Genomic DNA, 14,357 nt, shown 5'->3' with positions numbered 1-14,357 from the left:
AGATGTGTATTTATTATGATGATGATGATTATTATTAATTATCATATTGTTATTAGACATGAATTTTTTATGATTATTAATTGTTATTATTGTTATTAGATGTGTATTTATTATGATTATGATCATTATAAAGAATGTAACTCCTCCAGTAGACCCTCCATGTGACAAAGTCAGTACAAGCCAGTATTGTGCACCTACACATTAAACACCATCAGCTGGGATAGGCTCCAACTGACAGTAAACCCACACATCGCACACAGTCAGTTGGGATAGGCTCCAGCGGACAGTGACCCACACATTAAACAGAGTCAACTGGGGTAGGTACCAGCTGAATGTGAACCCACACATCACTCAGAGCCAGCTGAGATAGGCTCCAGCGCCCCCCGCAACCCTGAAAGGGACAAGCTGTAAAAAATGGATGGATGGCTGGATGGATGAAACACAGCCAGCTGGGAAAACACACATGAGCAGTCACCGGGGATAGGCTCCAGCTGAAAGTGAACCTAAATATTGAACACAGTCACCTGGGATAGGCTCCAACCCGGAAGTGAACCAAACACCACGCACAGTCAGCTGGGATAGGTTCCAGCTGAAAGTGATCCCACAAATTAGGCAGAGTAACCTGGGATTGGTTCCAGCTGACATTTACCCACACATAACACAGAGTCAGCTGGGATAGGCTCCAGCTAAAAGTTAACCTACACATTAAACATAGTCAGCTGGGATAGGCTCCAGCTGAAATTGATCCCGCATGTTAAAAACAACCAACGGGAATAGGCTCCAGCTGAAAGTAACCTAAATATTAAACACAGTCAGCTGGGATAGGCTCCAATTGGAAGTGAAGCCAAACACCACGCACAGTCAGCTGGGATAGGTTCCAGCTGAAAGTGATCCCACAGATTAAGCACAGTCACCTGGGATCGGTTCCGGCTGACATTTACCCACACATCACACAGAGTCAGCTGGGATAGGCTCCAGCTAAAAGTTAACCTACACATTAAACATAGTCAGCTGGGATAGTTCCCAGCTGAAAGTGAACCCACATAACACACAGTCACCTGGATAGGCTCCAGCTGAGCGTAAACCCAAACATTAAACACAGTCAGCTGGGATAGGCTCTAGCTGTAAGTGAACGCACATATCGCACACAGTCAGCTAGGATAGGCTCCAGCTGACAGTGACCCACACGTTAAACAGAGTTAGCTGGAATAGGTTCCAGCTGAAAGGGATCCCACACATAACTCACAGCCAGCTGGGATAGGCTCCAGCGCCCCCAGCAACCCTGAAAGGGACAAGGGGTAGACATAGTTTCGATGGATGAATGGGATAGGCTGCAGCTGACAGTGACTCACACATTAAACAGATTTAGCTGGGATAGGTTTCAGCCCAAACTGAACCCACACATCACTCACAGCCAGCTGGGATAGGCTTCAGCACTCCTGTGGCCCCCAAAGGGAACAGCGGTAAAAAAATGGATGGATAGATGGATTAAAGACGGCCAGCTGTTATAGACTCCAGCTGGAAGTGAATCCACACATTAAACAAAGTCAACAATGACCAGCTCCAACTTAACATGAACCCACACATCACACAGAGTCAACTGGGATAGGCTCTAGCTGATAGTGAAGCCAAAATATACACACAGTCACCTGGGATAGCTTCCAACTAAAAGTAAACCCACACATTGCACACAGTCAGCTGGGATAGGTTCAAACTGAATGTGATCCCACACATTAAACAAACTCACCTGGAATAGGCTCCAGCTGAAAGTAAACCCACCAGCACACATAGTCAGCTGGGACAGGCTCCAGCTAAAAGAGAACCCACACACCACACACTGTCAGCTGGGACAGGAAACAACTGAAAGTGATCACACACATTGCTCAGTCAGCTGGGATAGGCTCCAGCTGATTGTGAACCTAAACATTAAACACAGCCAGCTGGGATAGGCTCCAGTTGAAAGTGAACCCACACATTGCACACAGTCAGATAGGATAGGCCCCAGCTGACAGTGACCCACACATTAACTGAGTCAGCTGGAATAGGTTCCAGCTTAAAGAGAACCCACACATCACACAATATCAGCTGTAATAGGAAACAGCTAAAAGTTATCACACATATTGCTCAGTCAGCTGGGATAGGCTCCAGCTGATTGTGACCCTAAACATTAAACACAGTCAGCTGGGATAGGCCCCCGCTGACAGTGACCCACACATTAACTGAGTCAGCTGGAATAGGTTCCAGCTTAAAGAGAACCCACACATCACACAATATCAGCTGTAATAGGAAACAGCTAAAAGTTATCACACATATTGCTCAGTCAGCTGGGATAGGCTCCAGCTGATTGTGACCCTAAACATTAAACACAGTCAGCTGGGATAGGCCCCCGCTGACAGTGACCCACACATTAACTGAGTCAGCTGGAATAGGTTCCAGCTTAAAGAGAACCCACACATCACACAATATCAGCTGTAATAGGAAACAGCTAAAAGTGATCACACACATTGCTAAGTCAGCTGGGATAGGCTCCAGTTGAAAGTGAACCCACACATTGCACACAGTCAGCTGGGATAGGCCCCAGCTGACAGTGACCCACACATTAACTGAGTCAGCTGGAATAGGTTCCAGCTGAAAGAGAACCCACACATCACACAATATCAGCTGGGATAGGAAACAGCTCAAAGTGATCACACACATTGCTCAGTCAGCTGGGATAGGCTCCAGCTGATTGTGAACCTAAACATTAAACACAGCCAGCTGGGATAGGCTCCAGTTGAAAGTGAACCCACACATTGCACACAGTCAGCTGGGATAGGCCCCAGCTGACAGTGACCCACACATTAACCGAGTCAGCTGGAATAGGTTCCAGCTTAAAGAGAACCCACACATCACACAATATCAGCTGTAATAGGAAAGAGCTAAAAGTTATCACACATATTGCTCAGTCAGCTGGGATAGGCTCCAGCTGATTGTGACCCTAAACATTAAACACAGTCAGCTGGGATAGGCCCCAGCTGACAGTGACCCACACATTAACTGAGTCAGCTGGAATAGGCTCCAGCTCTAAGTGAACCAACACACTACACGTGGTAACCTGGGATAGGTTCCAGCTGAAAGTGAACCCACACATCACACACAGTCAGCCGTGATAGGCTCTGGTTGAAAGTCAACCCACACATTAAACACAGTCACCTGGAATAGGCTCCAGCTCAAAGTGAACCCACACACTACACACAGTAACCTGGGATAGGTTCCAGCTGAAAGTGAACCCACACATCACACACAGTCAGCCGTGATAGGCTCTGGTTGAAAATGGACCCACACATTAAACACAGTCACCTGGAATAGGCTCCAGCTCTAAGTGAGCCCACACACTACACACAGTAACCTGGGATAGGTTCCAGCTGAAAGTGAACCCACACATCACACACAGTCAGCCGTGATAGGCCCCAGCTGAAAGTGACCCACACATTAACTGAGTCAGCTGGAATAGGTTCCAGCTGAAAGAGAACCCACACATCACACACTATCAGCTGTAATAGGAAACAGCTAAAAGTGATCACACACATTGCTCAGTCAGCTGGGATAGGCTCCAGCTGATTGTGAACCTAAACATTAAACACAGCCAGCTGGGATAGGCTCCAGTTGAAAGTGAACCCACACATTGCACACAGTCAGCTAGGATAGGCCCCACCTGACAGTGACCCACATATTAACTGAGTCAGCTGGAATAGGCTCCAGCTCTAAGTGAACCAGCACACTACACACAGTAACCTGGGATAGGTTCCAGCTGAAAGTGAACCCACACATCACACACAGTCAGCCGTGATAGGCTCTGGTTGAAAGTGGACCCACACATTAAACACAGTCACCTGGAATAGGCTCCAGCTCAAAGTGAACCCACACACTACACACGGTAACCTGGGATAGGTTCCAGCTGACAGTGTGCCCCCACATTTTAAACACAGGCAGCTGAAATAGACTCCAACTGAAAGTGAACCCACACACCAATACCATGAATTGATTGACGAGGACCCCGACTTAAATCACTTGAAAAACTGTCAATTGTACGGACCATGTACTCTACTCTACTCTACTGTCCTGTACTGTCCTGTGCAATTTACTAATTCAAGTTTCAACCAATCAATCAAAAGACAACAACAACAACTTACTAAGTTGTATAACAGGGGTCTCTAGCCTGCGGCCTGCGAGACGCAATTTAATGCTAGTTTTATAGTAACTCATGAACGGCGTCATACTTGCCAAGGCTCCCAACTTCCCCAGGAAACCCCTGAATTTCAGGGCATCCATTCTCTACAATTCCTGTCCATTTTCTCCCAACCAACAATATTCTTTAGCGCCCCCTACATCCCAGTTCTATGTTGCATCTGGCCATGTAAGATGCAAGACATATTTGATCAACAGCTACACAGGTCACACTGAAGGTGGCCGTAAACAAACTTTGACACTGTTACAAATATGTGCCGGACTGTGAACCCACACCAAACAAGAATGACAAACACATTTTGGGAGAACATCCACACCGTAACACAACATAAACACAACGGAACAAATTCCCAGAATCTCATGCAGCCCTAATTCTCCTGGGCTACAATATACACCCCTGCTACCACCAATCAATCAATCAATCAATCAATGTTTATTTATATAGCCCCAAATTACAAATGTCTCAAAGGACTGCACAAATCATTACGACTACAACATCCTCGGAAGAACCCACAAAAGGGCAAGGAAAACTCACACCCAGTGGGCAGGGAGAATTCACATCCAGTGGGACGCCAGTGACAATGCTGACTATGAGAAACCTTGGAGAGGACCTCAGATGTGGGCAACCCCCCCCCCTCTAGGGGACCGAAAGCAATGGATGTGGAGCGGGTCTAACATGATACTGTGAAAGTTCAATCCACAGTGGCTCCAACACAGAGTTCAGTTCAAGCGGATCCAAGACAGCAGCGAGAGTCCCGTCCACAGGAAACCATCTCAAGCGGAGGCGGATCAGCAGCGTAGAGATGTCCCCAACCGATACACAGGCGAGCGGTCCATCCTGGGTCTCGACTCTGGACAGCCAGTACTTCATCCATGGTCAACCCCCACCCGGCCCGCTACTTGCGTTGGTTGAGGTGGTGTATATTGTAGCCTGGGAGAGGTAGGGCTGCAAGGTGTTCTGGGTATTTGTGTTGAAGTTGTGTTTGTCATTCTTGTTTGGTGTGGGTTCACTGTATGGCGCATATTTGTAACAGTGTTCAAGTTGTTCATACACCCACCCTCAGTGTGACCTGTATGGCTGTTGAGCAAGTATGTCTTGCAGTCTCTTATGTGGGTCTACATAAATGGGGGTACACGTACCCCTGGGGCTACTTGAAGGTATGCCAAGGGGTACGTGAGATTAAAAAAAAATATTCTAAAAAATAGCAGCCATTCAAAAATCCTTTATAAATATATAAACCCCTTTTCCATATGAGTTGGGAAATTGTGTTAGATGTAAATATAAACAGAATACAATGATTTGCAAATCCTTTTCAAGCCATATTCAGTTGAATATGCTACAAAGACAACATATTTCATGTTCAAACTCATAAACATTTTTTATTTTTGGGCATATAATCATTAACTTTAGAAAATGAAGCCGACAAAACGTTACAAAGAAGGTGGCAATAAATAATGATAAAGTTGAGGAATGCTCATCAAACACTTATTTGGAACATCCCACAGGTGTGCAGGCTAATTGGGAACAGGTGGGTGCCATGATTGGCTATAAAAACAGCTTCCCAAAAACTGCTCAGTCTTTCACAAGAAAGGATGGGGCGAGGTACACCCCTTTGTCCACAACTGCGTGAGCAAATAGTCAAACAGTTTAAGAACAACCTTTCTCAAAGTGCAAGTGGAAGAAATTTAGGGATTTCAACATCTACGCTCCATAATATCATCAAAAGGTTCAGAGAATCTGGAGAAATCACTCCATGTAGGCGGCATGGCCGGAAACCAACATTGAATGACCGTGACCTTCCATCCCTCAGACGGCACTGTGTCAAAAACCCACATCAATCTCTAAAAGATATCACCACATGGGCTCAGGAACACTTCAGAAAACCACTGTCAGTAACTACAGTTGGTCGCTACATCTGTAAGTGCAAGTTAAAGCTCTACTATGCAAAGCAAAACCCATTTATCAACAACATCCAGAAACGCTGCCGGCTTCTCTGGGCCTGAGATCATCTAAGATGGACTGATGCAAAGTAGAAAAGTGTTCTGTGGTCTGACGAGTCCACATTTCAAATTGTTTTTGGAAATATTCGACATGATGTCATCCGGACCAAAGGGGAAGCAAACCATCCAGACTGTTATCCACGCAAAGTGTAAAAGCCAGCATGTGTGATGGTATGGGGGTGCATTAGTGCCCAAGGCATGGGTAACTTACACATCTGTGAAGGCAACATTAATGCTGAAAGGTACATACAGCTTTTAGAGCAACGTTATCATGGACGCCCCTGCTTATTTCAGCAAGACAATGCCAAGCCACGTGTTACAACAGCGTGGCTTCGTAGTAAAAGAGTGCGGGTACTTTCCTGGCCCGCCTGCAGTCCAGACCTGTCTCCCATGGAAAATGTGTGGCGCATTACGAAGCGTAAAATAGGACAGTGGAGACCCCGGACTGTTGAAGGACTGAAGCTCTACATAAAACAAGAATGGGAAAGAATTCCACTTTCAAAGCTTCAACAATTAGTTTCCTCAGTTCCCAAACGTTTACTGAGTGTTGTTAAAAGAAAAGGTGATGTAACACAGTGGTGAACATGCCCTTTCCCAACTACTTTGGCACGTGTTGCAGCCATGAAATTCTCAGTTAATTATTATTTATAAAAAATAAAATAAAGTTTATGAGTTTGAACATCAAATATGTTGTCTTTGTAGCATATTCAACTGAATATGGCTTGAAAAGGATTTGCAAATCATTGTATTCTGTTTATATTTACATCTAACACAATTTCCCAACTCATACGGAAACAGGGTTTGTATTTATTGAATAATAATTCAAGAAAATATGAATGAAAATTCATAAACTGTGAAAACAAAAAACAACAATGCAATATTCAGTGTTGACAGCTGAAGTATCATCAGATGAATAATACACGGGATATTGATGACTTTATTTCAGCGCTGGTGTTATGATAGCCAACATCAATCAATCAATCAATCAATGTTTATTTATATAGCCCCAAATCACAAATGTCTCAAAGGACTGCACAAATCATTACGACTACAACATCCTCGGAAGAACCCACAAAAGGGCAAGGAAAACTCACACCCAGTGGGCAGGGAGAATTCACATCCAGTGGGACGCCAGTGACAATGCTGACTATGAGAAACCTTGGAGAGGACCTCAGATGTGGGCAACCCCCCCCCTCTAGGGGACCGAAAGCAATGGATGTCGAGCGGGTCTAACATGATACTGTGAAGGTTCAATCCATAGTGGCTCCAACACAACCGCGAGAGTTCAGTTCAAGCGGATCCAAGACAGCAGCGAGAGTCCCGTCCACAGGAAACCATCTCAAGCGGATCAGCAGCGTAGAGATGTCCCCAACCGATACAGGCGAGCGGTCCATCCTGGGTCCAGACGAGCGGTCCATCCTGCTAATGGTGTTACACTAAACCCGGTCTGTCCTCACCACCCTACCTAACGTCACTGTCAGCCTGGTCCCTGACAGTTTTGGTCTATGTCTTAGTTTTTCCTCTGCATTTGTCTTTAGTTCCTGTCAGCACTCTTATTTTGGTTCTGTTTCCTGTTTGTCTCCCTGAGTGCTGTGTAACCCTCAGCTGTGGCTGATTGGCACCTGGCCACACCTGGTGTCAATCAGCCCAACACTATTTAAGAGCTGTTTTCTCCTCCAGTCAGGGCTGGATTATTGTCAATGTCGTAGCCGTAAGCTATATTTGGTAGATGTTTTGTAACTTACTGTTTTTTGTTCCCTGCTTCCGATTTGTTTGTTATACCCGCCCACGTGCGTACTTTTTGTTTGTACCCTTTGGTTGTTCTAGTTGTAGTGTTTTAAATTAAACTCTGTTTTCCTGCAAAATGCCTCCTTCCTTCTCTGCATCTTGGGGTTCGACACCAAAACAACTCTGACAGTCACATCTGTTCCAAGCACATGTCAATCAGCTAGATTTTCTATGGACATGTTTCATGAATATTGATGTTAAAGATTTATTTTTTTTGTGAAGAAATGTTTAGAATTAAGTTGATGGATCTCTATTACAATCCCCAAAGAGGACACTTGAAGTTGTGATTACTTCTATGTGGAGAAATCTGCATTTAGGGACCGATGTCCCTTTGAGACAGACGACTCTGTTGAAGTTCTAAGTTATAATTGAAACACTTGTTTATTTTTCCACAAGTTTTTAGTTATTTTTATATCTTTTTTTCCAAATAGTTCATGAAAGACCACTACAAATGAGCAATATTTTATACAGTTAGTTACACAATTGAGTTTCTGCATCCAGTGGCCCCCAGGTCCATTGAGTTGGAGACCCCTGGTGTATAAATTAAAAGGTATGATCTATAATCTATAAATTAGTAGAATGTGTGATCTATGTTCTGTAATGTCAGACCTTGGCAAGACTTGCTGGTGTCAGCAAGTCTCAGCTGTCCTGTCACTCAGCTGTCCTGTCAGTCTTGGCCATGCACGTGGTGTCGGAACAAAGCGGTAGCAGGTACTAACCGTGGCTTCGACCAGATGTGTGAGATTTAGTTGTATGAGGTACTAACTGTGGCTCCAACCAGATGTGTGAGATTTAGTGGTATGAGGTACTAACCGGGGCCCTGATCAGGTGTGTGAGATTTAGTGGTATGAGGTACTAACCGTGGCTCTGATCAGATGTGTGAGATTTAGTGGTATGAGGTACTAACTGTGGCTCTGATCAGATGTGTGAGTTTTAGTGGTATGAGGTACTAACCGGGGCCCTGATCAGGTGTGGGATATTTAGTGGTACTGAGTACAAACCGTGGCTCTTATCAGGTGTGTGAGATTTAGTGGTACTGAGTACTAACTGTGGCTCTGATCAGGTGTGTGAGATTTAGTGGTATGAGGTACTGACCGATGCTCTTATCAGGTGTGTGAGATTTAGTGGTATGAGGTACTAACCGGGGCCCTGATCAGGTGTGGGATATTTAGTGGTACTGAGTACAAACCGTGGCTCCGACCAGATGTGTGAGATTTAGTGGTACTGAGTACTAACTGTGGCTCTGATCAGATGTGTGAGATTTAGTGGTATGAGGTACTAACCCGGGCCCTGATCAGATGTGTGGGATATTTAGTGGTACTGAGTACAAACCGTGGCTCCGACCAGATGTGTGAGATTTAGTGGTATGAGGTACTAACCGGGGCCCTGATCAGGTGTGGGATATTTAGTGGTACTGAGTACTAACTGTGGCTCCGACCAGATGTGTGAGGTTTAATGGTACCAGGTATCAACCGTGGCTCTGATCAGGTGTGTGAGATTTAGTGGTATGAGGTACTAACCGGGGCCCTGATCAGGTGTGGGATATTTAGTGGTACTGAGTACTAACTGTGGCTCCGACCAGATGTGTGAGGTTTAATGGTACCAGGTAGCAACCGTGGCTCTGATCAGGTGTGTGAGATTTAGTGGTATGAGGTACTAACCGGGGCACTGATCAGATGTGAGATTTAGTGGGACTGAGTACTAACTGTGGCTCTGATCAGATGTGGGATATTTAGTGGTATGAGGTACTAACCGGGGACCTGATCAGGTGTGGGATATTTAGTGGTACTGAGTACAAACCGTGGCTCTTATCAGGTGTGTGAGATTTAGTGGTACTGAGTACTAACTGTGGCTCTGATCAGGTGTGTGAGATTTAGTGGTATGAGGTACTGACCGATGCTCTTATCAGGTGTGTGAGATTTAGTGGTATGAGGTACTAACTGTGGCTCTGATCAGACATGTGAGATTTAGTGGTACGAGGTACTAACCGTGGCTCTGATCAGGTGTGTGAGATTTAGTGGTATGAGGTACTAACCGGAGCCCTGATCAGGTGTGGGATATTTAGTTGTATGAGGTACTAACCGTGGCTCTGATCAGATGTGTGAGATTTAGTGGTACTGAGTAATAACCGGGGCCCTGATCAGGTGTGGGATATTTAGTGGTACTGAGTACAAACCGTGGCTCTGATCAGATGTGTGAGATTTAGTGGTACTGAGTACTAACCGGGGCCCTGATCAGGTGTGGGATATTTAGTGGTACTGAGTACAAACCGTGGCTCCGACCAGATGTGTGAGATTTAGTGGTACTGAGTACTAACTGTGGCTCTGATCAGATGTGTGAGAATTAGTGGTATGAGGTACTAACCGTGGCTTCGATCAGATGTGTGAGATTTAGTGGTACTGAGTACTAACCGTGGCTTCGATCAGATGTGTGACATTTAGTGGTATGAGGTACTAACCGTGGCTCTGATCAGATGTGTGAGATTTAGTGGTATGAGGTACTAACCGGGGCCCTGATCAGGTGTGGGATATTTAGTGGTATGAGGTACTAACCGTGGCTCTGATCAGATGTGTGAGATTTAGTGGTATGAGGTACTAACTGTGGCTCTGATCAGACATGTGAGATTTAGTGGTACGAGGTACTAACCGTGGCTCTGATCAGGTGTGTGAGATTTAGTGGTATGAGGTACTAACCGGAGCCCTGATCAGGTGTGGGATATTTAGTTGTATGAGGTACTAACCGTGGCTCTGATCAGATGTGTGAGATTTAGTGGTATGAGGTACTAACCGGAGCCCTGATCAGGTGTGGGATATTTAGTGGTACTGAGTACAAACCGTGGCTCTGATCAGATGTGTGAGATTTAGTGGTACTGAGTACTAACCGGGGCCCTGATCAGGTGTGGGATATTTAGTGGTACTGAGTACAAACCGTGGCTCCGACCAGATGTGTGAGATTTAGTGGTACTGAGTACTAACTGTGGCTCTGATCAGATGTGTGAGATTTAGTGGTATGAGGTACTAACCGTGGCTTCGATCAGATGTGTGAGATTTAGTGGTACTGAGTACTAACCGTGGCTTCGATCAGATGTGTGACATTTAGTGGTATGAGGTACTAACCGTGGCTCTGATCAGGTGTGTGAGATTTAGTGGTATGAGGTACTAACCGTGGCTTCGATCAGATGTGTGAGATTTAGTGGTACTGAGTACTAACCGTGGCTTCGATCAGATGTGTGACATTTAGTGGTATGAGGTACTAACCGTGGCTCTGATCAGATGTGTGAGATTTAGTGGTATGAGGTACTAACCGGGGCCCTGATCAGGTGTGGGATATTTAGTGGTATGAGGTACTAACCGTGGCTCTGATCAGATGTGTGAGATTTAGTGGTATGAGGTACTAACCGTGGCTTCGATCAGATGTGTGAGATTTAGTGGTACTGAGTACTAACTGTGGCTCTGATCCGATGTGTGAGATTTAGTGGTATGAGGTACTAACCCGGGCCCTGATCAGATGTGTGGGATATTTAGTGGTACTGAGTACAAACCGTGGCTCCGACCAGATGTGTGAGATTTAGTGGTATGAGGTACTAACCGGGGCCCTGATCAGGTGTGGGATATTTAGTGGTACTGAGTACAAACTGTGGCTCCGACCAGATGTGTGAGATTTAGTGGTATGAGGTACTAACTGTGGCTCTGATCAGATGTGTGAGATTTAGTGGTATGAGGTACTAACCCGGGCCCTGATCAGATGTGGGATATTTAGTGGTACTGAGTACAAACCGTGGCTCCGACCAGATGTGTGAGATTTAGTGGTATGAGGTACTAACCCGGGCCCTGATCAGGTGTGGGATATTTAGTGGTACTGAGTACTAACTGTGGCTCCGACCAGATGTGTGAGGTTTAATGGTACCAGGTATCAACCGTGGCTCTGATCAGATGTGTGAGATTTAGTGGTATGAGGTACTAACCGGGGCCCTGATCAGGTGTGGGATATTTAGTGGTACTGAGTACTAACTGTGGCTCCGACCAGATGTGTGAGGTTTAATGGTACCAGGTATCAACCGTGGCTCTGATCAGGTGTGTGAGATTTAGTGGTATGAGGTACTAACCGGGGCACTGATCAGATGTGAGATTTAGTGGTACTGAGTACTAACTGTGGCTCTGATCAGATGTGGGATATTTAGTGGTATGAGGTACTAACCGGGGACCTGATCAGGTGTGGGATATTTAGTGGTACTGAGTACAAACCGTGGCTCTTATCAGGTGTGTGAGATTTAGTGGTACTGAGTACTAACTGTGGCTCTGATCAGGTGTGTGAGATTTAGTGGTATGAGGTACTGACCGATGCTCTTATCAGGTGTGTGAAATTTAGTGGTATGAGGTACTAACTGTGGCTCTGATCAGACATGTGAGATTTAGTGGTACGAGGTACTAACCGTGGCTCTGATCAGGTGTGTGAGATTTAGTGGTATGAGGTACTAACCGGAGCCCTGATCAGGTGTGGGATATTTAGTTGTATGAGGTACTAACCGTGGCTCTGATCAGATGTGTGAGATTTAGTGGTACTGAGTACTAACCGGGGCCCTGATCAGGTGTGGGATATTTAGTGGTATGAGGTACTAACCGGGGCCCTGATCAGGTGTGTGATATTTAGTGGTATGAGGTACTAACCGTGGCTCTGATCAGATGTGTGAGATTTAGTGGTACTGAGTACTAACCGGGGCCCTGATCAGGTGTGGGATATTTAGTGGTACTGAGTACAAACCGTGGCTCCGACCAGATGTGTGAGATTTAGTGGTACTGAGTACTAACTGTGGCTCTGATCAGATGTGTGAGATTTAGTGGTATGAGGTACTAACCGTGGTTTCGATCAGATGTGTGAAATTTAGTGGTACTGAGTACTAACCGTGGCTTCGATCAGATGTGTGACATTTAGTGGTATGAGGTACTAACCGTGGCTCTGATCAGATGTGTGAGATTTAGTGGTATGAGGTACTAACCGGGGCCCTGATCAGGTGTGGGATATTTAGTGGTACTGAGTACAAACCGATGCTCCGACCAGATGTGTGAGATTTAGTGGTACTGAGTACTAACTGTGGCTCTGATCAGATTTGTGAGATTTAGTGGTATGAGGTACTAACCGTGGCTCTGATCAGATGTGTGAGATTTAGTGGTATGAGGTACTAACCGTGGCTCTGATCAGGTGTGTGAGATTTAATTGTATGAGGTACTAACTGTGGTTCTGATCAGGTGTGTGAGATTTAGTGGTATGAGGTACTAACCGGGGCCCTGATCAGGTGTGGGATATTTAGTGGTACTGAGTACAAACCGTGGCTCTGACCAGATGTGTGAGATTTAGTGGTACCAGGTATCAACCTTGGCTCTGATCAGGTGTGTGAGATTTAGTGGTATGAGGTACTAACCGTGGTTCCGATCAGGTGAGCTGCTTCGGCCCCGCGACTCCCTCCTCTCAGGCAGCGCACTCTCAGCATGTCTCCCTAGGTGTAGGTGGTGCAGGGTGCTGGGGTTCCTCCTCGCTCCTTGTAAGTGGTGGTGGATGTGCAGGGTGGTGTGGTTCCTTGTAAGAGTGGTGGTGCAGGTTGGTGTTGCTCCTTGTAAAAGTGGTGGTGGATGTGCAGGGTGGTGTGGCTCCTTGTAAGTGGTGGTGCAGGGTGGTGTTGCTCCTTGTAAAAGTGGAAGTGTGGCAGCAGCTGCCTGCAGCCTTTATAGGAGTATATGGTGTACGTGCCTGCAAGGCCATTGGTGGTGGGAGGTTGTGCAGCAACGTGATCACACACACACACACACACACACACACACACACACACACACACACACACACACACAACTATCCCTGACTGCAGCACATTCTTATCTGCTGCCCTGTGGTGCTCCTCAACCTCTCCTGGGAGACACTCTGCTAATCTTGCAACTATCTCTCACACTTCTACTTCTTTTCATGTTACTAACACCATCACTTAAGTACTACTGCAAGTGCTAACACCATCACTTAAGTACTAACACCATCACTTAAGTACTAACACCATCACTTAAGTACTGCTGTCAGTACTAACACCATCACTTAAGTACTAACACCATCACTTAAGTACTAACACCATCACTTAAGTACTAACACCATCACTTAAGTACTGCTGTCAGTACTAACACCATCACTTAAGTACTAACACCATCACTTAAGTACTAACACCATCACTTAAGTACTATTGCAAGTACGAACACCATCACTTAAGTACTAACACCATCACTTAAGTACTATTGCAAGTACTAACACCATCACTTAAGTACTAACACCATCACTTAAGTACTACTGCAAGTACTAACACC

The 14,357-nt window shown here is 45.6% G+C and overlaps 1 protein-coding gene across 3 annotated transcripts in view; it reads right to left on the bottom strand.

Annotated features, from left to right (window-relative positions):
* gatm (glycine amidinotransferase (L-arginine:glycine amidinotransferase)) overlaps nt 1-13,723 on the bottom strand; it is a 43,812-nt gene extending 30,089 nt beyond the window's left edge. The window contains exons 1-2 of one of the 3 annotated variants that reach the window (XM_061887003.1): nt 13,601-13,721; nt 13,436-13,562 (exon numbers count right to left, since the gene is read on the bottom strand). In XM_061887003.1, coding sequence (XP_061742987.1) covers nt 13,436-13,504 — 69 coding nt within the window. In that variant the 5' untranslated portion in view covers nt 13,505-13,562; nt 13,601-13,721. Of the gene's footprint in view, nt 1-13,435 lie in introns of all 3 variants that reach the window. The other 2 variants (XM_061887004.1, XM_061887002.1) reach the window with 2 other exon arrangements.
* Between the last annotated feature and the right edge of the window lie 634 nt (nt 13,724-14,357).

Source organism: Nerophis ophidion, linkage group LG25, assembly GCF_033978795.1.
Source record: "Nerophis ophidion isolate RoL-2023_Sa linkage group LG25, RoL_Noph_v1.0, whole genome shotgun sequence".
Lineage (NCBI taxonomy): Eukaryota > Metazoa > Chordata > Actinopteri > Syngnathiformes > Syngnathidae > Nerophis > Nerophis ophidion.
This window is presented reverse-complemented; position numbering and strand designations above follow the sequence as displayed.